This window comes from Podarcis filfolensis (genome assembly GCF_964270895.1).
Source record: "Podarcis filfolensis genome assembly, chromosome: 10".
In the NCBI taxonomy this organism is placed as follows: domain Eukaryota; kingdom Metazoa; phylum Chordata; class Lepidosauria; order Squamata; family Lacertidae; genus Podarcis; species Podarcis filfolensis.
Window position 1 is genome coordinate 4,583,869 of NC_139612.1, and position 26,952 is coordinate 4,610,820.

A 26,952-nucleotide genomic window follows, 5' to 3' on the forward strand; every position below is an offset into this window, starting at 1 on the left:
TTCCTTTTTTGCCTGGAGTCTCCAAAGAGACTCACAACGTTTGTGCACTTTGTTGTTGTTGCTTAGTCGTTTAGTCGTGTCCGACTCTTCGTGACCCCATGGACCAGAGCACGCCAGGCACTCCTGTCTTCCACCGCCTCCCGCAGTTTGGTCAGACTCATGCTTGTAGCTTCGAGAACACTATCCAACCATCTTATCCTCTGTCGTCCCCTTCTCCTTTGTGCACTACCAGCTATTTAATATACAGAGCAGTGACCATTTTAGGTGCGTTTGGATGCACAATTGCCAACACACTGGTCCTTTTGGACCCGGAAGAAGGCCGAAGGGGGGTGGAAGGGGCTTGCTTATACACACTACATCGATGTGTGTGGGAGCCGGGAATGGAACAAAATGGTTGTCGCCTGTGCTTTAATAATGAAAACTGTAAATGATGTGAGAAGAGATGAGAGGAAAGGATGGAAAAGGCTGAAAAACAAAACATTTTAACTGAGCTCAACAGCAAAGCATGTCCCTTTTGTCCTCTGCAAAAATCCCAGAGTGATTTATGTGGATCTATTGCAGATGCATCTGATAGGTTTAAATTGGGTGAATAAAGCATTTGCCCTACTCAAGTAATTGCAATGCCTGTTTAATGCATTTAAATGCAGTCTTGGCTTCGGAATAGTTGGCATTCCCTGGAAAGAAAGTCACAGTCCCATCTGTAGAAGTGAAACCAAAGGCATTGACTGTTTACTGGCTGTGCAAGTTGCTTTGCACCTGAAGTTCTGCGTGTGAAAATTTTAACCGTTTATTAGCTTAAGCCAGCAATAAACCTAACAGATAAACACTACTGACAACCGAGACCCAGGAAGATGGGGGGGGGGGGGGGGAAATGCCCAGGATTACACAAGTCGATGGAAGGAGACCTTTTCAGGCAGTAATGAATAGGAAACAGGATTAGCTACAGATGTGTATGTTTTGTCAGGCTGCCTCATAGAAAGAAATAGAGAAAACACATATAAAGGGCATATTCTGATTTGTGTCTTAGAGGGCACCCTAACTTCAGAGAACTCATGATGCACTTATTTTTCTGCTAAGAGTCCCCAACATGGTACCCCACCAGACGTTTTGGACTCTAACTTCCATAATTCCTGACAACTGGTCCTGCTCGCTGAGGCTGATGGGAATTGTATTGTAAACAGCTGGAGAGTCCCACACTGACAACCACTATTCTTGGGCAAATTCTAGAGCAGACACCATTTACATGGGGCACAAGCCCATGTAAGGCTTCACTGCTGATCTGTACAAGCTAAGAGGATATCCAGCACTCACCCATGTTTGTGCTTTTTAGAGAAGTGTTTTGTAATGCTAGACTTTCAGGGAAGAATGTCAATTGTTATTCATCACATTGAGAAACACCTGACTCACCAGCTGGAGTGCCTGTATTGGCCTGGAAACCAATATTTGAAGGCAGCTGTTTCTCAGATGTTCTCCTAGTACAGTGATGGCCAAACTTGGCCCTCCTGCTGTTTTGGGACTACAATTCCCATAATCCCTGACCACTGGTCCTGTTAGCTAGGAATGATGGGAGTTGTAGTCCCAAAATAGCTGGAGGGCCAAGTTTGGCCATCACTGTCCTAGTGGGACTCATTATTGGCTTGAATTGTCACTTGTTAGTTCTGCCACAATATTTTGTGCAGACACCATGCTATTTTACATGCCTTTGGACTTCTCATGAAGTATCCACTGAATGGCCTTGTACAAGTCAATTACTAACTGTAAAATAGAGGGTCCTTTTGGGGTGAAACATCTAATGAATTTTGAGAGTCCTGAGGAAAAATTCTCCGACAAAAGTGCTGCTTGTGTTGGGAGGGAATACCTGGTTGGTGCCAAAAGATTATTTCCCCCTGTGTGTTTTCACTGTGTCCACCTAACTGCCTGCCTCTTCATCCTTCCATCTCTCTCTCCCATAAGCTAGAGTAATGCTGATGATAGGGGGTCAGGAAGGTGCTCCTGCCCTGCCAGCCATTAATGAATGGGTCACATCTAATTTGTCCCCTTGATTGATGGATATGCTGGCTCGCACATTGTGCTTCTCAAGAATCCATTCCCTTTATGTTCTACCTTAATGTCCATGCCAGCGCATCATAAAAAAAGGACTCTATATTGCATTCTTTGTGATTATTACAACCAAGGAGAGAAATAGCTTGATAATATGAGTAACTCTTATTGCTTAAAACATTGTGTATGCTAAAATAACTCGTAAGGTTTGATTTCTAAACACAGTGGCTCTTATCTGAAGCAATTTTATGCTTAATCAAAGGGTAAGAGGAGAGTAAATTCCATTTAATTTTTTTTTCTAGACCAAAGTATGGCTTTTCTGCTGCCTCTGAATAAATATTGCAAGTTTAGTTTAAACATGGTGTGAGTGATTGCAGATGGCTTATTTATTTAAATTGCTCTCTGTTCGGATGAAACCTAAACAGAAAAGCACGCAAGTTATCTCTTAAATCCTAACCAATGTTTTGGCTAAACCTAAGTTGAGATATTTTTTCGAGGGAGTCGGGGGAGAGGAGAGACAACGGACTTGTGCTTCTTTCATACACAGCATGGAATAAAAGTAGTTCATTCCGTTTCAAAACTATTTGCAGGAGGTTCCTGGAGGCTATAGTATTGAATGTTCTGCAATGGCAGAGGGCTGGATTGGAAGATGTTCCTTGAGGTCCCTTCTAGCTCTACGATTCTATGGTTCTCTTTCACAATTGTGAGGGGTAGAAGTAGCGTAATAATATGATGTCTCATTGGGATGTAGAACAGGAACCAATAAGGAGCCAATTCGCATTAACCACAGTGCCCCTGAGCTACAGTTGTATTCTGAGTCCGCTCCAAACTTTGCAAGCCAGTTGACATACTCATTTGTCATGAACACAGATCAGTACATGGAATGCTTCAAAATTATTTGCAAAAGGCAAATGGAAACTTTTCTTGTGCAAACAGGTATTATACGCTCCCATTCTGTGGCGCTCTGGGTGTTTATTTAGGTCAGAAGAACACCATTGTGCTTGGAAGTTTTTCAGAAACGCTCTGTTAATGCTTTGTCACAAGGCCAAACTCTATGCTGCGTTAAATGTGTCATTCATCCTCACTGTCAAAAGAGCTTTTGGGGCAGGAGGGTGGTTGAACAGGATCAGGACTAAAAGGGGTTAAATCACCCCTTTCAAAGGTGCAGAAAGTCTATTAGTTATTGCTTTGCCAAAAAAAAGTCTTCTAATTTTTGTCTGGCTGTACTCCATCAATTAATGAGAAAAGAAATTGCTCTCAAAAATTATGAAAGAGGAGGGGGATTTTTTTGGGGCAAAATTCTTATGACTGGTGAGCAGGGTGGGTTTTTTTGTGCTTACCTTGAAGTGGCCAAGTTGTTTTGTGAGTGTTTTTTCTTTTCATTTCACAATCCGTCTGGTGGTCTGCATTTCTGCAGCCCTCCTAGGTGCTCCTTTGCTGGACGTTGCTGTGAACAAAATGATGGATAGGCTGCCTCTCGGAGTATCCCAATACCTGCGAAGGACAAGGTGGCATTTCCCTCCCCCATTCCATGTACCAAAGTCAGCTTCAGCACTGGCAATAGGACAGCATGGCCCACCACAAATGAGGGCAGCAGGCAGGTTTATGGGGCACAGAGGAGGCTGCCTCAGTATGCCTAATGGTAGGGCCAGCCCTGACACCATACTCCCGACAGTTAATTTTCTTTTATTATTATTTTTTACTTCTGAAGTACTGAAAGATGTGTTTTATAAAGGTCAAAGGAAGAATTCCCTTTTAAAAGAAACCCAGCAAGCACCCTAATCTCAGGTGCTTGGTAGCCAGGCTCCTGGGCTGCCTGGGCTTCAGTTATATCTCAGGGGAGGATTACCTAGGCTGCACTGGGGAAATGGTTAATGGAAAGACAAACAGACCCCACCCTTCGCCATCTTGCAATGATAAGAACCTTACTGTTGTATGGAATTTAGAAACCCTAAAGCAGCATGCAAATGAAGCAGAAAAACAGAAGCCTATTTTGCAAGAGAAGTTTCAAGAAACAGGAAGAGAGGTTTTACCACAGTACTGCAACACAGGTGGCACTGTGGTCTAAACCACTGAGCCTTGGGCTTGCTGATCGGAAGGTCGGCGGTTCAAATCCCCGCGACGGGGTGAGCTCCCGTTGCTCGGTCCCAGCTCCTGCCAACCTAGCAGTTTGAAAGCATACCTCCTCTGGAGGGAAGGTGAACGGCGTTTCTGTGCGCTAGTCTGGTTCGCCAGAAAGTGGTTTAGTCCTGCTGGCCACATGACCTGGAAGCTGTATGCCAGCTCCCTCGGCCAATAAAGCGAAATGAGCACCACAACCCCAGAGTCATCCACCACTGGACCTAATGGTCAGGGGTCCCTCTACCTTTACCTTACTATTAATGTATTTGATGAAGAGTGTGTGATGAAGGTGCTTCATCTGGCTTTATACAGGGTTGCTCAGTTTGTGCATCTTTCCTCACCAAGAAAGGAAGTTGCATTGCAGAAGGTTCAGGCATGTGCACAAAATTCCCGGTTCATAAGTACCTGTTGATGGATGTGTTGAGTGGAGGGGAGGAAAGGGGCATGGTCCTGCCACTGTTAAAGCACTCTTAAATCACCTTAACAGTCATGGCTTTCCCCCAAGGAATCCTGGGAACTGTAGATTGTTAAATGTGCTGGGAATTATGGCTCTGTGATGAACAAACTGTGGTTCCCAGGGTTCTTTGGAGGAAGCTGACTGTTCAAGTCTATGTAAGGAGTGGGGCTCTGTGATTGTGTACAAGTAGAGAAGAGAGTGGCTGGAAAGGGGATGGGGAACAGTTTTTACAGTCATGTGTGATGTTCATATTTGACCTGCTATCTGCACACAGGCACAAACAGAAAGTCATACTAAAACAAATGAGACTTACAAATGCATAACTGTGGGGCCAGTTAAAGCTTTGAATTGTTGTGGAGAAGTTGTGTATCCCCAGTGACTTGGAGAGCTTCGGTATTTTAACAATTTCCTGTTCCGTACATTCACTCAGCATGGGGTAGATGAACAGCTCGGTAGCAGTTAATTGAAAAAACAAAACACACCACAAAACCTTACTAGCGACCAAACCTGAAGCCAGACATGGGGGCAAAATAGCTGCTGTATCCAGTGAGAAAGGAACTTTCACTTCAGGCTCTTCAATCCTTAACTGAATAACAGAGCAATGCAAGCACCCTTCTGCTGGACTGGAGGAGGTGCTGAAATGAGGGGAGGTATGCAGGCAGGTGGTAGGATTTGCAGTGGCAGGAGTCAGCAGAAATCCCCAAACAGGGTATCCTGAGGGTGGGGCAGTTCTGGTGCAGGGGCAGTCTGGATTCTGCAGGATCCTGAGCTAGACTTACTGCCATCACACAAAGGCATGGGGCCTGACCCAATTGTCCTGCCCCTCCCATCTTCCACTGTGGCCTCCACGAGCTACAGAGCCATGGATATGGAGATGAACCCACAATGCTGCAAAGCCCTCTACTACCATCTGGTTGTGGGTGGAGTAGGGGAAGGTTACTCTACAGTCACAGCAGGTGCTGCAACCTTCCAACAGCTTGACCTCACCCCCAAAGGCGGACTCCTTCAGTGTCTCCCGAGACAGATGGATGCCAACCAGGGGAAGGTTAGGATCGTGTCCTAACCACTAAATGTGTCATAAGTCTTATGCAGTACCTAGAAAACATGAGAAAAGTTGCTCGTGTTGGCTGGATCACGGTGTGGAGCAGAGCTTTCCAAACTTCCCATGTTGTTGACACACTTTTAAGTAATTCAGCTTACCCCACACATCTTCCTGGATTGCCCCAGTCACTCTGGGCAGCTTCCAACATATATAAAACACAATATTTTTTTTTTAAAAAAACTTCCCTATACAGGATTGCCTTCAGACAGCTCAGGGGTTGGATAACTCCATACCCTCCAATATTTCTCCAATGAAAATAGGGACATCCTAAGGAAAAGTGGGACATTCCGTGATAAAATCTGGGATGTCCCTGGAGAATAGGGACCCTTGGAGGGTCTGGAGTAAGTAAGTTCCATTCAACTATAAGGGACCTACTTCTGATTTGACATGCATAGGATTGGGCAGTTTAGCACCTAACTTTGGCTGAGTCATGATCATAGTTACAGGATGATTTAAGGAATTTGTGTAAATATTCATTCTCATTGCAGCTCTCTCTCTCTCTGTGAAGAATTTCTTATCTGGACACCCAAAAATGCACATTGCAAACAAGCCAAAGAGATGCTCAAAGAGGTGTGTCATATCAAAGCACTTGTCCAAGACAGCAGAGATAGGGAACCTGTGCCCCCCCACCCCCAGGTGTTGTGGGACATCAGCTTGCATCAGCCCCAGCTACTGTGGCATTTCGCCAGAGGTGGTAGGAGGTGGAGTCCAACAACATCTGGAGGACGGTTGGATCCTTCCTCCTGTTTTATGAACAGCTCTCGTCCCCTCTCAATCCATGACAGGCATGGATTTATTGCCTTGTATTGCTGTTTAAACTTACTGCACAATAAATATTTCTATAACCATTAGAGTTAAGGAGAAAATGTTCCACATCTATGTCCCCCCGGCCTCTCCCCCACTGCCAAGGGCACCTTGAGAAAGCCCATATCCTACACTGGGACAATAAATCTTAATTCAGCAGCATCTTGGGGAATTAAAATCCATTCCTTTGTTATACGGCAGAAGCTTTGATCATGACACCTTTTTAATTAAGCTCCAGTGTTTGTATATTTTATTGGCTAAAAAGCCAACAGAGCAATCTTTTTGTAATAAATAAGAAATATATTTTTGGAGGGTACTCAATCTATTAAGGGGGAAAATGCTGACACACATATTGCCACTATATGGACTCAGAAAAGTCTTTAATCAAACATGGTGCGTAACTGCAGACTGACACCCTTGCTTACTGCTTTTTGTCTTTCTTTTTAATATATGAGTGAGTGGCCTTTTATAATTTTCTTTGCACACATATAATAAGCCTAACTTAAGGCTTGTTTGTATGCCTACACAGGATCTTTTCCATGTCAGGAAGGATAGTAGGGATGCATATTTTCACTTGAATCAATCCTTGCGGGTTTGGCTCTGAGCCACATGTTATTGCACATTGGCAGCAGAGCAGGAATAGGAAACCTTTGACCCTCAAAATGCTGTGAAGCTTTGGGTCCTCTGGCCAGGCTGGCTGGAGCTGATGGGAGTTGGAGTCCAACAACATCTAGAAGGCCAGAGGGACGCCATCAGTCAGTGGAAGAGCCCATCCTTCCATCAGGCTAATAATACTGAGCAGAGAATGCTGCCTCGCTTTCATGGGCCCCTTTGCAGCCCCAGTAGGGTAGTATTTTCAGCTCAACTCCAGGACAAGGTCTAAAAATGTCCCTCTCCAATGGGACTCCTCAGCGTGAGAGCTTTCTGGGTATTTTTTTCTTTTAATTAAAGATTTTCTTGATTTACAAAAGTATGTGTAATGTCTCTCTCTCTCTCTCTCTTATCCCCCCCCCCCCCCATGTAACATTTTTTACAAATCGGTTTCATTTGTTGAGACGTTAGGAAGAAAAGGGGGAAAGAGGTGGGGGGAAGGTGAGTGGGGGTGGGGTCGGGTAGCGATGTTTCTATTTTACTTAATATATGTGGGGTTTTGTGTCAGTGTTGCTTGTGCGGGTTTTCTGCTGTTCACTTGTGTTCCTTTGGTAGTGAGAGAGGTTGGGGTTGGCCTAGGGTGTGGTTGTTCATTTGTGGTTGGCTCTGGTGGTCTTTGTTTTCATGGGTGGGTGGGGTGGGTGGGTGTTTTGGATCAGGTTAGTCATATTGATTTGTATGCTTTCAGCAGCCAGAAACATCATAGCCAGACACTGGAGAGACCTGTCAGGAATAAGCATGGACCAATGGTACCAAACAGTATGGAAAAGAGCCTTACTAGAAAAAATAACCAGTAAACTTTCTGGGTATTTTTAACTGATAATACCACTGCTGCTTGGCAGCTACAGGGATGCAGTTGGCAGCCTGGCCAGTCACCACACTCTCTACAGCAGTGTTCCCCAACCTTGGGCCTCCAGCTGTTTTTGGACTACAACTCCCATCATCCCTCGCTAGCAAGACCAGTGGTCAAGGATGATGGGAATTGTAGTCCAAAAACAGCTGGAGGCCCAAGGTTGGGGAACACTGCTCTACAGGGTCTATTTGAATGATACTGCATAAATGGTGGGTGTGGGGGTTTTGTGTGTGTGCTGGATTGCAGTTCCACTGGAGCCATTAAAGAAATTAGTAATTTCTACATGCTCCTTTAATTAAAGCTAGCAACTTGCAAAATATTGACCAATATAATCAATACAATCAAATAAGAATTGGCCCTATGTCTTATATGCTTTTAAAAAAAGGAATCTATCATCTATCTATCTATATCTATATATCTATATATCTATATCTATATCTATATCTATCTATCTAATCTATCTATCATCTATCTATCTCCCCTCTTTTGTTCTATATTGGGGTTTATCTTTTAAGTCTCAATTTTTTTCTGCCCAAATATGGTTGCAGGATTGTTATGTACTGAGTTGAATAGGATCCAAACTGCAGCAGTCTGATTGGTCCTAGAACAATAGGATCCAAAAGGCAGCAGTCTGATTGGTCCTAGAACAATGCAGCAGTATGATTGGTTGGCAGGAACCACCCAATCATGCTCCAGATAGAAGTGAATCCACAACCTGATTGGCTTACAGTAGAATTCCGGAATTAGCCAATCATGTGCAGCCCATTGTGTAAATAATGTATATAAAGCAGATACTTTGAGGGGACTTTCATTCATTCCTCCTCACCACTATGAGCTGAATAAAGAGCATGAAAACCACTCTCGACTCAGAGTATATTTCAAGGATAATGCCTGCAAGCCTATCCTCACTGCCATGGGAGTCATTCCAGCCTTCCAGTTCAGCATGCCTCATGCAGAGAATGGACACATAGACAAATTATTTCAGTGTCTGTTGTGGCAGCAGCCAAAGCATAAACAGTGAGAATGAAATGTATGGTACCGGTCTGGTTTACACATGGCTGTACATCATTTGATTTCTCAATCCCCTGCCACTCAGGACTTGATCATTTGCAGCTGGCTGCATGAGCAAATTCCGCTGAGAAGTATTGTGTGTGATACAAATAGGCTATCTCTGGTGTCAGGTCTGTGGTGTCTCATTCACACATGCAAGCTACCGTTGTGCTCTAAATGTGCAGATGTGAACTCGCTTGATGTAGACTCCAGATAAATCAAAAAGAATGGCAAGATGGCTAACCTTGAGGAGCAATGCAGAATTCATTGCCCGCTACTTCTATTTCATCTTCTGTTTTCAACTGTTGATGTGGATCTTGGTGTTATGGCAAAGCCAGTAGGCAATGGGCCAAGCTGGTGATGGTTTGTTGTTCTTTTTTGAAGAAAACAAACACAATTAAATAACATCTGGGAGACGGAGATCAAGCCTTGTAGGGAAGGTTTATTATTTAAAACCCTCTTTTTCTCAACACTGAGTTCCCAGCACAAATCCCCTCCTCTCAAGCTGCTGTTTGCTTCCAGAGAGATGTTTCAATTGGCCCCAGTAGATCTTCCTCGGGTAAAAAGCAGCTATGGGGCTTATTTGTGAGGACAATGGCATGGAGCAAAAAGATTAAACCCATACTTCCTGCTTTGTGCAAGCCTGATCTGTTTCCTCCCGCTGCTGGTTGCTATTTCACCCCCCCCCACACACACATCAACATGCATCCACATATTTCACACATCATATGGTTTGGCCTCAGTATAACTCCAGTTTGCCTTCAGATAATAGCTTCAGAGTGTGCTGGAGAGCAAATATTTATAATCTATTGTTATTTAAAGAAATGGGAGCACTAAGTAACTGGTTTGTTATAGATCAGATTTCTGAGTGTGTGATTATCATTGGTATTGACTTAATCACCTCAGGACAGCCAAGACTATTCATTGACCATTTTTAGGCAGAGAGAACAAAGGTAACTCTTGTAGAGAAAGGGTCAGTAGTTATTTACTGAAGGAGTACACTGGAGCCTTGTTTTGATCGGCATGCAAAAATATTACTTGCAAAAGTGCTAAGAGGCTTTACTTTCTAATGGCTCATTTAACATCTAGGCTTGAATGCTTTCCTTGGTGACATTCCCAGATTCATAAGGCATGCAACTTGGATTGTTTTTCAGGAGATCAAAGTTGCAGATCTGGCCATCACACACCAACACACACACACACACACACACACAGACACACAGATAGTCATTACTAAAAGTTATTATTTTTAAAAAGAACATATTATTTCTAATGAAATGATAGCAGATCCTTCAACTTTGATCACTTGAACTTATGTGGAAAGAGGGGGTATTCATCGGTGAACATAGGCATGTGTGAATGAACAACCACAAATTTACCACCACTGAAAATTGTAATGCAGGAGTGGGGAATTGTAATGCAGGAGTGGAACAACAGCTTCCATTAGCTGTAGCAAACATGGTCAGTGACCAGGGATGATAAGAGTTGTAGCTCATCCACATCTGCAAGGCAGAAGGTTCGCTACACCTGTCCTAATACAAATTATCCTAAGGATGCTGTCATGCTGCAGTTTGCATGGTTGGCTTGAAACAATATGTGAACAGAAACACAGCTCTCCTTTGAAATTACAATTCTCTGAATTTTGTAGTGCAGTGCTTCAGTCAAATTATTTCCACAAAAATGCACATATTAGGGGGAACCTGTCTATAAAAATGCCTGCTTTTGCAAAAATAACATGCACAAATTCTTTCTATTAAGGAAAATTGCTTGCAAAAATGTGTCCATTAGAAGAAATACACACTAAAATGCTGGTGGCTTATTTTAAAGTACTAAAGCTATGTTTGATGCCAGCAGTAATGTCCTCTAGCAATATTCATAATGTTGAGTTGTAGCAGCCCGATGGTATGCAAAGTTAGACAATCTGAATATGATTCCTAGTTAGCAAGAAAATAAGAACGTAGCTCATAAATGTCTCTGTGCACACACAAACATATCTCTCTGTATGTGTTTGTGTGTGTGATTGTTCCTTTTTTAAAAAGTCAGGCACTTTTAAAAGTGAAAAAAGTTATACATGAAAGAGTTAAAACCAGTTTATACTGCAATCCTGTACATACTTATCTTAGAGCAAGTTCCAGAGAAGCCAGTGGAACTTACCTTTGAGTAGATATGTGCAGGGTTGGGCTGTTAAGAGACTGGGGAAAACGTTTCTTTGTGACATAATAGTTCCCCAGAAAATAAGCCTCAATTGATTCTAGCTAATCTATATCTTAGTTATGTTAGATGAAGTTTATTTCTGTGGGTCATAATATGCAAAGTTCTCATTGATTAATTTGATATATGATGTGCTTTAGAAGGTACAGCTGTAAATTTTAATTTCCATTAAGACAACATTTGGATGAATGAATAAGGCTATTTCAGATGCTTTACTTCAGTCTAAGAATGATGCATTTAAATTCTTAAGTTGCTGAGGGTACAGCTAAATCTGCATTTTTATTGGCACGCTACATCTTTTATCAAGATGCGGTTATACAAGCAAGGGAAGCCAATGAATGCATCTATTAAGCTATGCTTCCTCTTTCTTTCGCAGAACTGCAGGAAACGAAGACCGCTCAGTTTTATGCTCTTTCCCACCACCCCTTAGACTACAGGATATTGGTGATGGATGAAGATCAGGACCGCATCTACGTTGGCAGCAAAGATCACATTCTGTCTTTGAATATCAATAATATAAGCCAGGACCCTCTGAGTGTAAGTCCACAAAGCGCTTTGGGAAGCTGGGATCGTTTTACTGCATGCTTCTGCTTTCAAAGAAAAGAGGGAGGAGGGTGTTTCATCATTATCCCATTGTCAGGCAACATGCCAGCTCCACGCCTGCTCAGAACAGTTGCTGCTTGTACATTAGCAGAACAATATGTTCAAACAGCATATTTAAGACAGAGCCTCATTCCCTGCCCCGCCCCCTCATTTGGGACTGTGGAGGAAAACGAATCCCTTTGACTTCCAGCACAAGAAGCCCCTGGACCTATTTGTCTGCAGTTTGGTAGGCTTGATCCACTCTGGAGAGGGGGCTCCTGTCCAAAGCTGGACAATATGTTTGCCTGATATTTAGGGTATTGTTATTTTAGTGAACCTAGACTTACAACCAGTGCTTTTGACAAATTGTCCAGTGATGGGTCAAAAATTAGAAGTAGGGGTTGCTGGCTATGTGAACACCCCACTCAGATTATTATAAGCAGAATCCAGGTGAGGACAGCCTACCCTAAACAGGTTCATCTCCTTAAGTCTACTCATACCTGACCACTGACTGCTACAAAAAACTGCTACAAAAACTGCTACAAAACAACAAAAAAGGACCCTAGTCTTAGGGGAAAGGGATGAGGTAGCAGCTGTTGAAGACAAGCCATGGCCAGAGAAACTGCTGCTGAGTGTGGAGGGTGAAAGCCTTTCAGAGCAGGAGGATCCCTGTGTAAGAATGTCTCTCAGCAGCAGTCGCCCCCCCCAAGTGCACCTCATTAAAGGAGCTCTTTAGGTAAGCTAGCAAGTAAACATGTCTACTGGCTTCTCAGAATGCTGCTTTGAAAAGCTCAGCTGCATCTGGGAAAAGAGTGAGCCTGCAGTAAATCACACTGTGCAAGTTGGAGTTAACTCTTTATTAGCAAGAATCTGATTTGTACAGATTTGACAGACACACCTAATGAGCACAGCAGATAATGGATCAGTTGCTGAGACTGAAAGTCCCCTCATCTCTAGTGTTTTCCCCAAGCAATCAGAGACTGCACCTGCATGAAGTCAACCTATCCTTCACCCTCTTCATGCCTCTTCTGGTTCTTGGAGACCAGGGGGGTGGGGAGGTTTTCTCAGAAGGAGGGGGAGATCCATTCCTCATCACTAGCCTGACTCATCTTTGCCTCTTGACCGCTCTCCTCCCCTGCTTCTGTCTCTGATTCTGGATTGCTCCCTGACACAAACTCACCCAGATCACTAAGCCCTGTTACCTCTTCAGCTTCTGACACATCCTCCCAGTCATCTCCCTCTGACCACTCATCATCTCACCATCATTCCCCAGACTCTGAGCCTTTTACTTCCTGCACAAAAAGTCCCTGGACCTTGGTGGTTCCTCTGCTGGTTCCTCCTACCGTTCTTCTGTGTCCAACCAGTCCATGAAACTTGTAGGAGGCAAAAGCACATGACCTCTTGATTGCAATTTCCCCCTGGGGATGTGCAATTCCTCCCTGGAAATTTGCTCTCCAGTTCTTCCAAGTACAACCTGTGAATGCACATTCTCCACCTTTCCAAACAAAGTTAGTACTTCTTTTACCTCCGCTTATCTTGCCATGAGAAGGAAAATGACTGGCAGAGTCCAAATAGAGGTGAAATCAGTAGTATAGTGGCTGCCATGCTTATTGATGGTGGCCATCTTCCACCCTTGTTCTGAAATGACAATGTCAGGACCATTTAAGGCAAAACCCAGATGGCGACTGGAAACTGCTCAGTACCAGAGAATCAGTGATGGAGAGTTAACAACGTGGTTTTAACTAATTTAAAAGGAGTCCCAGGACAGGCAGCAGGAGATGGATCGTCCCAGGTGGCTTGCATCCTGAGAGCAGCCCAACTATAGTTTGTGAAGATTTTTGGTCTTTTTCCTACTGCTCTTCACTGGGCTACGAAATCATATCATGAGCGGCAGAGAAAATACTCTTCCTTATTTCACAGATGCAAAACAGGGACACATTTGTGTATTTACAACACCCTATTCCCACACCAATAATTGCTGCCAAAATAGTCCCTCACTTTCTATTGTACGCTGCTGAAGGCTCTTGTCTTTGCATTAAAAAAAGGTAAAGGACCTGTGACAGTTAAGTCCAGTTGCGAAAGACTCTGGGGTTGCAGCGCTCATCTTGCTTTACTGGCCGAGGGAGCCAACGTTTGTCTCCAGACAGTTTTCCAGGTCATGTGGCCAGCATGACTAAGCCACTTCTGGTGAAACCAGAGCAGCGCACAGAAACGCCGTTTACTTTCCCGCCGGAGCGGTACCTATTTATCTACTTGCACTTTGACGTGCTTTCGAACTGCTAGGTTGGCAGGAGCTGGGAGCTCACCCCATCAAGGGGATTCAAACCGCCAACCTTCCAATCAGCAACCCCTAGGCTCAGTGGTTTAGACCATGCCATGTCTTTGCGTCACACTATATTTATTTGCTCTGCAATACCATGTCCTGCCCTGGCTTCTGAGGCAGGGAGTGTTAGTAAGCTGGCAGTAGAGTTTTCTTTACTTTCTTTACTTTTAATTAACAGTGTTTAACCCCACGGTGGATCTGATTGCACATATTATAAGTTAGCTGCAAACAAATTCATCAATGTGTTACCTGGCAGTGAGGACGCCTGACGGAAATGACATTGATGGACATGGCAGCAACATTTTAAAAAGGCATCTTTAAAGTCTTCCAAAAATAGGGATTGTTCCCACAATCTGCATCCACTATGCTTATAAAGAAACTCTGATGCTTCCCTGAAAATATAGCAGAAACGTAGAAGTTTATTTAGCAGGGGAATAAAATTTTCAAGAAATGCTTTGGTACAGCACTCAAACTAATCCCATGGAACAAAGAGGAGTCTTGACTTTTAAAGACAGTGTTAGCAATTATGAGCAGTTTCCTGACTTCCTAAGCACAGAAATTGACTTTCTATAATATGCTGCTTGGCTCTTTATTCAGTCTCTTACATGTGTTGCTTGAGGCTGTATCCTAGTATCTGGATTTTGGAACAACCACATGCAGGTCCTTACTGCACTCACTAATCCCCCTTTAACATCTCACTGGAAAAAAATTTGTCACACTGACAGTGCTAAATCGATTAAAGAAATTAGGGATTTATTTTATGTGGAATTGTCTGAGCAGAATTTGCTGAAACATCAGAGAGTGAACCGGAATCCAGATAATTGCTACCCAACTTTATAGACACAGTAAATGAAGCTGTAGCTCCGTATATTATTGGCAGGGTATAGCATCACCAGACATTAGACTGCTGCACACTGGAATATGTCCAACAGTCATAAAGAACCGACACTTGCTCATTATTCATGGAAACTGTGCTTCTTTGCTACTCTTTTATCTGTTTTCACATCCTATCTAACTGTTCTTTACTTGGTGTTCTTTACAACCAAGGCCATAGTTTTCATTTTTCCTTTCCCCTTCCTCTCTTTTCCCCCTTTGTGTCATGTCTTTTTAGATTTCAAGCTTGAAGGTAACGGGTTTCATCTTTTTCTTCTTCTGAAATAAATAAATATCAACAACAATAATAATAAAAATCTACCATTCTGAGGGATAAAATATATGATAGTGGTGAAGAAAATATTAAAATTGAATTTGATAAATGTAGACATTGTCCTTTTAGTATCAGCCTGATCAAGTACAGATTTTGGTATAAAGATAGCTGAGAAAGCACATGGAACCCTCAAAAAAGCATTTTTAAGGTCTCCTTCTATAGCAGGTGTGGAGAACCTCCAGATGTTGCTGCATTCTACAGCAGACATGTCATGCTGCTTATGACAATGGATTATTATTATTTACTACTTATTTGCTTTACAAATTTATAATCCAGTTCACAGCTAGTGGTTATCAAAGTGGCATACCATAAGATAAAATACAAAAAGCCGTTTTTACAACATTTCTTTCTTTCTTTCTTTCTTTCTTTCTTTCTTTCTTTCTTTCTTTCTTTCTTTCATCCATCAAATGCAAGCATTACCATGTGCATGACATGAAGAGTTTGCCTTCCGACTGCTTGGAAATATATTTTTCTCTACTGCTTGTCTAAACTGGAGTCTGCTAGAGAGATGAACCCTCCATTGTTCTGATTTTGGGTGTGTGCTGGTTGAGGATTCTTCTGAAGCTGAGATGTTTATCTAGAAATTAACTAAAGCTCTTGGGCTCAGTTCAGCTGGAAGCTTAGTGGAGCATATTTTCTTATGTGACACCCTGTGTTATACTTTGGCATCCAAAAAGAAACTCTTCGACATCAGCCTCATTTTGAAGCATTTTTGCACATAGTTGATCTAGACTTTGAAAGAAATGAGCAGCGTCCATGTTAAAAACAACAACGACAACAACCAAACTTTGTGCAATCATTTTAAACATATTTATGTCTGATTATTCTCATTCGCCTTCAGTTCCACTCCTAACAACACCAAAGGTCAGAGGGCAACTTTATACTTTTCTGGGATTCTCAATGTGGGAGGTCAGCTTCCCTGAGGAGGTTTAGGCATTTTCAAGGGAGGTCCAAGCTGTTCCATTGCTTCAATCAACTTACTTTTCATGTCTATCTTAAAAGGCAGGAAACAGAACACCCAAAAGACATCCTTACAGTCAGTGTGATATGGACAGAAGGTCCCCATTGCAGTTGGAGAGATAAATAGAAGAGATACCATCATTCCCTCTGTTTCTGACATACATGCTGTAGCCAAAACGGCATTTGCACACCACACATAGGAGGTAACTTCCATCTAGCTTGGGCCAGTCACAGCCTCTCAACTTACCTCACAGGGTTGTTGTAGGGATTAACGGAGGAGGGAGGTGAACCATGTACTTTTCTGGAGAGGCCAGCCAGATGGAGATGTCCGTCACCAACGTGGCATCCAGAGAACTCCACATGGTCGCAATTGGACCCGCTCCAGTCACGAAACATGCCTGGTGCCTGGGGTATTTTGAACATAGGTCTCAACTGATGAAAGGGGTGGGGAGCACAGAAAATTGGCTGCGGGGGTGAAATGGAGTGGCTAGAATCCTAACAGCAGCACTCCTCATGTGACATTTTGTTGCAGGTCATACTTGTGAGCTTTGTGCTTTTGAAGGGTGCTTGATCTGAAAACCCTTAAAGCAGGGATGGCCAAACTTGGCCTTCCAGCTGTTTTTGGACTACAACTCCCATCATCCATAGCTAACAGGACCAGTGGTCAGGGATGATGGGAATTGTAGTCCCAAAACAGCTGGAGGACTGAGTTCAGCCATCACTGCAGTAAAGGTTCTTGCCAACCCATCTAGTTTTTCTCTCTCATTTTATTTGATCAACATTTTTATGCTTCAGAGCATAGATATCCTGACCTAGTTCTCATTTTTAAAAAGTCCATATCTAATCAGTACTTTGACTTCCCCCACAGATGTTTTGGCTAGGCAGAACGTTCTGATGAGGCAGAACTTTGACTGGGCACAGCTTTTGTGCTTTAGGTCACATTTGTTGGAACCAAGATATAGCTTCTTTCTACATTCTGAAAAACTCCAGAGACCTGATAAAAATTCTTGTTAGTTTCCCTTGAAATCCCTGCAGACGTTTCAACTCGGAAGGATCTTCCAATGTACTTCAGATTTTGTTGGTAGGTGAAATTGAGTGGCACAGTCCACAATATTTCCTACACCCGAGGAGGCTTGTGATAGACTGGTTCATTCACTTACCCAGCTAGAACAATCCCATTATAGGCACTGTGTGAGCTTATACATCTTGAAATGGAGAGGTTGTGTTCTGAATGTGTGTGCCAAATTTCATTTCACTGTCTCAGTGGATACTATGTTACAGAGCAAGAAATGAGAAGCCAAAATTTGTGCATGCGTAGTTTTCATTCACACGTTTTCACCCAACCCTTGAATGATGGGGAAAGGTACCCAGGTCACATGGTGCCTTATGCAGATGGTGGGGGAAGGTGTGTGCCACCCCCTCCACCCCAAACAACAATTCATATTTGGGTGGGGATGTGAAGTGGCCCCATGCTACAATTTGGGATCCCTTCATCCTTGCTGCAATCAGGTTAACAAATGTTAGGGCAGATCATCTGCACAGTAGGTGTCTTCCTCATGGCACAGGTTTGCAAGACCTGCACCAGCTTCAGATGACAAACCCATTAACTTCAAAAGTTCTACTTTCTGGAAAGCTGTAACGTACACCAGCTTGTAACTGAAACGATCTATTTGGGATGCATTTTATCAGTTGTTACTGAACTAACCCAGCATTGTGGGAGGCTTGCTTGCTCAGAGTTTCTCTGAGCAAGAAAAACTTGGATAAAATACTTTCCCCAGCAACACAGGTCTGTGAAAATATTGATCTTGCGAGTTTAGGCATGCCTTGCAGGCAGTGTGGTAGTTTGAACAAAGTGGAAATGATAAATTTCCCCAACCCTTTTAAATGTGCATTGAATATTATGTAATTCATATTTGTATATGTATGTATTTTCTTTCCACACAGATATTCTGGCCAGCATCAACAACCAAAGTTGATGAGTGCAAAATGGCTGGCAAAGATCCGACAGTAAGTATTCTCCCCCTTTTTTAATTAAATGTTTGGCTACCGAGAAAGAGCGCCTTGCGTGCAGCCAAAAGCGTAGCGGAAGAGGCGTGTTTTCATTGAATACTCTGCAGGCAGAAACAGTCATGCAAAATTCTGAAACAATCAAGATATTAACACAGCCTGGATCTCCCTCCTGATGTCTGGAAAAATGAGCACATTGCTTATGTTCAGGACATTCCCCCCCCCCTTTTAAAAAAGGAAACCCATTTCTTGCTTACCTTGTTGCTAGTGATGGATATCATTAATAAGGCTTGCTCTGCGTATCTCCTAGAGAATATATTGCAGACTGTTGAGCTAATGCTAATGTAAGTGCCTGGACAGACTCCCAGATGGTACAGGCAGCCTTTTGTATGGAAAAAAATAATAATCCCTGTACATTCCAACAGCACTTACTGCTTGATCATAAAGACTCTTTTATTGGTTTTATAAAGCAACATTTTGAACAGATGCCTGAAAAAAAGCAGAACTTCCTTAACGCAGGTAAATGTGGCACGACTGTTACTGGAGTCAAAGCAAGAATCCTGCACGAGAACCATCTGCTGAGCCAATTACCTCTTCCAAATCTCAGAGTGATTTTTGCTCAAACGAACAAACCACTCCTTTAATTGTTACGAGCTTAATAACTTGTACATCACCTCAGGCAATACTTGGGAAAAGGCACTTGGAAATTATATTAGTAGCAGCTATAACAATAAATGATTTCAGTGTGCCAAGTGCAAGTAGGGTGGCCAGTTTTATAGAGGGCAGTTCTCGATCTGAAGCTGTCCTCTATTTGAGAGACTGCTCTGACAAAGAAAGAACTCTAAGGAGACGGTCTGGCTCAAAGATAAGGAACCCTAAGAAAATAACTCCTTGCCCACTGATATTAGCTAGGCACCTTCACGGTGCTGTTTTCAACACTTGCCAAAAACTTCTTTGTTCAAGCAAGCCTACCCAGGCATGTAAATTTTACCTGGATTTTTAAGCATTATCTTATTTTGTAATGTATATTTTGAAACTTTTGGTTTTGTATACATTTTTGAGAGAGGAAATAGGCTAACAGTTTTAAATATCAGCAATTTTAATTTATTTTATATTGTAGGTAGATCTCATAGGTTTTGATGATGATTGAGTGGTACAAAGATTTTATTAAATGAATTAAAAATTATGCAGTGGCTCCCCATCTGGAATGCTTTCCCTAGGGAGGCTCATCTGGTGCCTTCATTACAGATCCTTAGGCACCAGGTGAAAACGTTTCTCTTCAGCCAGGCATTCTGCTGGTTAACATTCTATGGCTTTTAAAATGTGTTTGTAAGAGGGGAATTATTGGTTTGCTTTTGTTTCATTGTGTATTTTGTATTCTCATTTTCCATCTTTCTGTTGTGAAATACCCAGGGATCTTTGGATGAAAGGTGGTATACAAATTTAATTAATAATTTAAATAATTATGTAAATATATAAATGGAGAACAGGGGCCATGAAGTTGCAAATCTACAGCAGCAATCACAGCTGCCTTTAGATGACTACTAAAACTTGTCCACCTGAGAAGACATTTGAAGTTCTTGACTGAATGGGACTTTTGATCCCTCTCATAGTCTTTTACTATTCCTCTTGGAGTGATCCAACTTATTTTATCTGTTGATACAGTTTTCCATGGATTGGATTGTTGTTTTTATATTTTGTAAGTTATCTAGAGGACTGTTTTGGTGCTAAAGGGTGGACTTAGAAATAGGTAAATGGTAAAGGGACCCCTGACTGTTAGGTCCAGTCGCAGATGACTCTGGGGTTGTGGTGCTCATCTCGCATTATTGGCCGAGGAAGCCGGCATACAGCTTCCAAGTCGTGTGGCCAGCATGACTAAGCCGCTTCTGGCGAAACCAGAGCAGTGCACGGAAACGGCGTTTACCTTCCCGCCGGGGTGGTTCCTATTTATCTACTTGCACTTTGACGTGCTTTCAAACTGCTAGGTTGCAGGAGCTGGGACCAAGCAACGGGAGCTCACCCCGTCGCGGGGATTCGAACCGCCGACCTTCTGATCGGCAAGCCCTAGGCTCTGTGGTTTAACCCACAGCGCCACCCGCATCTTATTTATGACATAGAAATAGTAATAAATAAATTCCACTTGATTGGTCAAAGTTTTCCAGCCCCCAAATAAATAATTGTTTGTGATGCATCTAGGTGGCAGCTCAGAAAGGGCTGCTGTGTTGATCCATTGAATATATCTAGGTGTTGTATCAGGTCTTTTTTCCCACCAGCATTTGAATAAGGTACACAATTTCTAATCTTAATTAAATAATAGTATATTATGCTATGTTCTAATAAGGATTCATTTGGTTGTGGACTTGTAATTAAAAGGAGTAAACGGCAAATACTTTTTCCATTTTGATCTTATCTTGATCCACACTTCTCAAGGGAAGAAAATATTGGATCTGCAGAGCATAATGGAGCGTAGCATTTTCCATTAAAATGTCACCAGTAATGGATTCAAGTGATTTCTGTTTAATTAAATTAGCGTTGAAAATGTTAGCATGGTGTCTGCTTCCCTTCCCAGATGACTATAACAGTCTAATACATCATACATACCAAGCTCCAGTATTTCCCCATACTGTGCAAAATGCAATGTACTTTATATATTAAGAATGTTTATTTGAATCTAGTGGTATGCTGTATGTCATTAATGAAGTCAGTATTCAAGGGAGAGCAATATGTGGCTGAATTTTGCATGAGACTTAGGCTGCATTTCTGTACACACTTTCCCAGAAGTAAGAATCACTGGGGGTCAATGATGCAAACTTCTGGGAGGCTAAGTTGCACTTCTACAAAGAGGATTCTATGTGCATCTAGCAGGGAGACTGGCAGCAGGGTGCCAAAGAACAGTGGATATGTTTTTGTTTAGTTTTTTTTAACAAGTTGTAAAGTTAAAGCTTTCTTTTAATTTAAAATAAGATCCTTCACCGCCCTTTGGTGTTCTCCAGGCAGCCTTCGGCCTTCCATGCTTCACAGAATACCCATAGAAGATGTCCTAATGGACATTTGTCTGTGGACATTCCAGGATGCATGAGATGCTGAGGAGCAACAGAGACTAGCTGGAAGGTTTCTTTAAAATAAAAAAGCCAAAGGGAAGCCAAATGGGACAGAACAGACCTATGAAGGAGGGCCAGCAAAATTATAATTGAATTTGCTTAACTAATCTACGCGTCCATATCTGGGTGTCATGTAAAACAAGTGCAATGGAATGGAATGGAATGTAGAATGGAACATGAATGTGATGCACTGACAACTGGCATACGGGCCCACTCATGGGTCCTCCATAGCATCACATCTGGAAAGGAAACATCTGTGTACTAAGGCACATTTCAGGCTCCTGACAGGTAGAATGAGGAAGAATGTGAAAGTATAGCAGGAAGGAAAAAGATCAGAACTTGGATCAGTCAACTACTGGTTTACAGTTTTTCCCTATGAGTGTGGCTTTGAAAACCTTGCCACATGTTGAAAATGTGGCTAAATATTTCATGTTTACTGGGGCCTATGCTACAAGCATGCCAGGCTTTCGATACTGGAGGGTGGGGTGGGGTTGGCTCTGTCTGGACAAGAAAGGACTATTAACATGTTGCTGACACTTCCAGCCTCAAAGTGATAGCAAGAGCCAAAAAGGGAAAAGGAGAGATCTTGTTTTGTTTTGCTTTAAGTTCTTCAGGGGCTATCTCAGCCATTGCCTTTCATTTATGATGTGCATGTATACCAATTCTCAACTGTAACGGTTCTTCTGGTAAGTCCTCATGTACAAGTATAGCTGTCAACGAGTTGGACTCGGTTACCGCAGATAGGAACGTTGTATGGAAACTGTCAGTGTCCAGATCCTGATCTGCAGGTGGCGCTGAGAATCTTGTGGCTCCTTAGCCACAGGGTTAGCCAATCTTGTGCCACCTAGTATGCCAAGTCAAGTCCATAATCTGGGAGGCATCTGTTAGAGCACCTATTCTGCTCCTCTTCCTTATGACTTAAGGTAGTATGGTTCCTGTCTATGGTACTGGAGAGCAAGTAGTGTAGGTTGCTCCATTAGGACAAATGGGGCACTGCCCCACCAACGTGAGTCTGCCTTCAGCCACCCTCCAGCTGCTTGCCACTTGTGGAATTCAGCAGGGAGGAGGACAGGGGCAAAATTAGAGTTGGTTGGTTCTGTCTGCCATTGGCTCTGGCTCCACCTGCTGGTGGGCTCCTGAATGTTTCACCCATCAGTCCCAGTCAGGGCTGCCAACTTGAATAAAATATTGTGGGAGCCCAGGTAAGCACCACCCCGCATAATCGATCACATGATGCAGCACATGCACGCCATTTGAACGGGAATGCCCATCGACTTTGTGGGGGCCCAGCCCCCTCAAATATTTTTTGTGGGGGGTTGAAGCCCCCACAGCCCCTGGAAGTTGGCTCCTATGGTCCCAGTGGAAATCAGTCACCCCTGGGAGCAGATTTACAACCCCCTTTTGTTTGTTTTCTTGTTCCCTCTGCAGCACGGTTGCGGCAACTTTGTTCGTGTGATACAGACATTCAACCGCACCCATTTATATGTTTGTGGAAGTGGCGCGTTTAGCCCTGTGTGTGCATATCTCAACAGAGGGCGAAGGGCAGAGGTAAGTATGCCAGTCAAGTAGTGGTGCGTGAGTTCGCTGGGTGGAAGACTGCCGAGTGCTGCTCTGCGGTGGTTTCAGTGCCCCTCTTTTTGTCAGCAGCACAGTGTGATGCAGCAAGACTTGCCCAGTTGCTTTGGCACTGAGCCGTGAGCTCCACCCCCCCCCCATGCCTGCAAATACTTTCACCCCTTTCTCAACACCTCTGTTAAAAATTGCCAAAAAGACGGAGGGGCTCTTTGCACTTGGTGACGAAAGGCATTGCTTTCTCCCTCCCCATCACAGCTTGAAGCTAATATGAGAGGAATCTTGCCCCATTTTTAAAGGAACCTTCAATTTATTCTTCAACAAGCTTGCACCCAGCAGACACTTTTTGTTGGCGTAATTAATTTACAATCAAATGCAAGATTTCGCAGTGAGGAGGAAATAGTGGTGCTCTTAAGTGGCAAAATATAGATACGCATCTTGAGTGTACTGGAATTGGGCTACAGTGTGCCTGTCTCCTGAGCTGCATGCCTGTGATCCATTGATTAAATAAACTGCTGCCTCAGACGTCTGGAGTCTGTTAGGCACTGGACTGCAGGCCTTCCACTTTCCTTGCTGGGATGGTGCAGGCCAACAACAGCAAAGCCGCTTGGAGTATCGGGGTTTAACGTGAGCCTCCCCCCCCCCTTTGCATGTATGGGCCTAATTAGCAGAACAGAGGGGATTTATTTTTAGCAAGACGAGTGAGAAAATTGCACTGCTTATCAGCAAGTAATGCCATCGTTTTTCATAGGTGAAAGGCTGTTTTTCCAGGTGAAAAGGGAGAGAAAGAAAAAGAGGTTGAAAAGCAATTTCTTTTGCTTTATCTGCAGAGCTAGAATCTCTCCTAACGCTATAACACTGGCAACCTTTTTTCCATTGAAGGCCACCTTTTCCTTGAGGATGATCTGTCTGGGGAAGGGACATGCCAGCAATGGCAGGATCAGAGCCAGCAATGGACAGAGCCCCTTCCTTTTCTCTCTCTTTCTCCCACACCCCTTTTCTCTCTCTGTCACCCCTTTTCAGCCGCTTCCTCTTCTACTGCCCACCTCCCTTCATCACCTGCATGAAACTGGACTGAGAGCCCACCTTGCCATAACTAGGGATGGGGAAGCAATTTGATGTAGTATACACGTAAAGCCGAATTGATCAAATGTGCATTTTCCAAAACAAAATGCATAGGTACCCTTCGCACTTATCCAAATTTTTGTGATGCAGCTTTCCAACCAAAGTTTGCAAAAAACACATGTCCTAGGGGAAAGGGTGCACAAAAAGGAAGCCTTCAATAGAAGACAAAAGTTCATTATATTAAGAAAAAGTGCTTACAAAAATGTGTACATTTGTGAAAACTGCATATAAATATGTGTTTCTTTAGGAAAATTTACACTAAAATGCTGTTGAATTTTCACGGAGATGAAAAACACACACACACACACAAATTGCTGCCAAATGTGGAGAACTGTGTATATCATCAGGAAACTAAGAAAGGGGAGAAAAAAATTGGCAGATTCTTCCATTCCTAGCCATAACACATGTCTCTGCATGGCAGCTGGCACTGAACATCTAACCATCAAAGGTGGGCTAGAGAAGGCTAGGCCTTATTAATTTTGCCTCATTCATATCACATTATTGTGACCAAGGATTCAGCTCCAGTAGCAGGTGTATTGCTGTGTTTACAACGGTGTTGCCTGCAGGGAACACATAAATGATTGATTGCTAGGGTGGTCATTGACTTTCACAGCTTCCTACAAGACTCCTCAATAGACTTTTACTGGAAGTATATCATTTTAGGACTCACAGAGCTAGCCTGTGCTGTAAAATTTGAACCAGGCTGACAGAATTCAGGCTGGGTACCAATGCTGTCTTCCAATCCAAGTCTTTCTGGGTCCAAGCTCTAGTTTTTCTTAGACCTTTGATATCATCATCACCATTGCCCCTATGTTGTTGGACTACAACTCCCATCAGGTGCAGCCAGGATGGCCAGTAGTGTGGGATGATAGGAGCTGGAGTCTGAGAGGCTCTGAAGGGCCATAGGTTCTCCAGCCCTTCCCTATAGTCACATGACTATGCAGAACATGTGGAGATTGTGAAACACAGTCACTCTGTGACATGGAATGGGAGCCTGGCTGTGGAACAGCTCTTAGTACTGGAGACTGAAGGCATCTCAATTTGGGAATCTGGAAAATAAGTGTTTCATCTATCCAAATAAATAAATGATTGTGTGTGACTGATAATTTCATTTGGTCCACATTTTAAAGCAAACAGAATTAATTTTATGGAGGAAATGCATGTAAAAGTGAATGAAAAGCATACAAAGTGTATATTTTAGGGAAAAGTGTGGCTTTTTCATGTAGTTAAAAATATATAAACAGAAAACAGGATGGGATGGACTTACTAACGGATGCATTTGAAACTGACACAGAACGGAAATAAGCTGACTTGTCCATTCTTAATTGAAAGTGGACCTAAATGAAGAGGTCTGTTAGATCAAGCAAAATTCCACAGAAATGTGGAGAACCATTCTTTCCTTCATTTTGGTGCAATATTCAGCTATAGCCACGGAATCAAATGAAAATTCAGGATAACAAGCACCAATTGCACAGGGGTTGCTGTATGCTGCAATAAATGTTTTAGCCTTTAAGATGCCACAAGACCTGTTGTTGTTTCAGGCACTATTTTTGCAGGTCTTATGGTAGTCGTTAACTGCTTTTCCACACAGTACACCACCCAAGCCAGGCATTTTAAAATTAACCTTCAACTGTTCCCTACCAATTGCATGTTATTTCTCTGTTACAGGAGCAAGTTTTCAAGATCGATTCCAAATGTGAATCTGGGAAGGGCCGCTGCTCTTTCAACCCTAATGTGAATACCGTCTCTGTTATGATCAGTAAGTGAAAACAACTAGGGTTTCTGGGGGCTTAAATCATTAGGTGCCGAGAGTGAAATGAGAGGGTGTTGTAAACAAATTGAGCCACAGGGTAAGAGAAGAAACTGGAAAAAATGATCTGTCAGTGACTGTTTAGTTCTAGTGAATCTTTCCTCAGTTAAGGGAATTGGACTACAGGCCACTTCCAGCAACATGTTTCCATTATTTTAGGCTGAATTCCATGTAAAAGTGATTGCTGAGTTCAGGAAATATGTTAGAGATCTTCAGCTGTCTATTGGAGCAGATAATATGTAGGTCCAAAGGCACTTTAGTGTAATTTGAGGGTGGGGGGAAACAAGATTGCCTTGCGTAATTTTTCCAACCTTAATGTTTATAAAAGAATATTTGATTTAGTTTAATAAAGTAAGGAAAGAGACGTGACTAGGTTTTAGTGGTTGCAGTATATTTTGAGAGATTGATTTTAGAATTGTAGGAAAATGTATTGCTAGGAAAGAGTGGATTAACTTAGTTCCAATACAAAACAAGCTCCATGTCCTTTTTTGCAGGCAGATTTTTTGATAATGAAAAATCCCACAAAATCAATGCAGTTGTTTTTTTTAAGTGCTTGAAAGGTAGACCAAGGAGTGCCCTTTTCTTTCTCTAACATTTTACGGCTGCTTAGAACACCAGTGCCTCCTCTGGGGCCATGTAGTAAAATATATGGCTCAAAATGCAGCCCCTTCCTGGAGATTGCATGGCGAAAAAGATGAGTGCTCCCAGTTCCCTATAGGGGCATGCATCTTACCCCATACAATATCCATGATACCTTTGCAAGACATTGTATGGGAAAAAAAGGTGGTTGCCCCCTTAGGCATTCGAGAACTTGCCTGGTAGCCATAGGAAGCATGGAGGTGAATGCATCAAATTCCATGCCCACATGGAAGTGGGCTGTTGGCTGAATGGTGGGTGTCTCTTTTCTGAGCACAGTACAGACCCAAATGGGCTTTTGCACACACTCATCATAGAAATACAGAGGGAGGACAGAGCT

At 42.8% G+C, this 26,952-nt stretch overlaps 1 protein-coding gene across 2 annotated transcripts in view; it reads left to right on the forward strand.

Annotated features, from left to right (window-relative positions):
- The window catches only part of SEMA3C (semaphorin 3C), a 126,737-nt gene that overhangs the window by 46,602 nt on the left and 53,183 nt on the right, over nt 1-26,952 (forward strand). For both annotated transcript variants that reach the window (XR_014539392.1, XM_083575137.1), the window contains exons 3-6: nt 11,666-11,826; nt 18,306-18,368; nt 22,898-23,017; nt 25,835-25,925. Coding sequence is in view for 1 of the 2 variants with exons in the window: in XM_083575137.1 (XP_083431263.1) it covers nt 11,666-11,826; nt 18,306-18,368; nt 22,898-23,017; nt 25,835-25,925 (435 nt within the window). In the remaining variant the exon portion in view is untranslated. The remainder of the gene's footprint in view (nt 1-11,665; nt 11,827-18,305; nt 18,369-22,897; nt 23,018-25,834; nt 25,926-26,952) is intronic.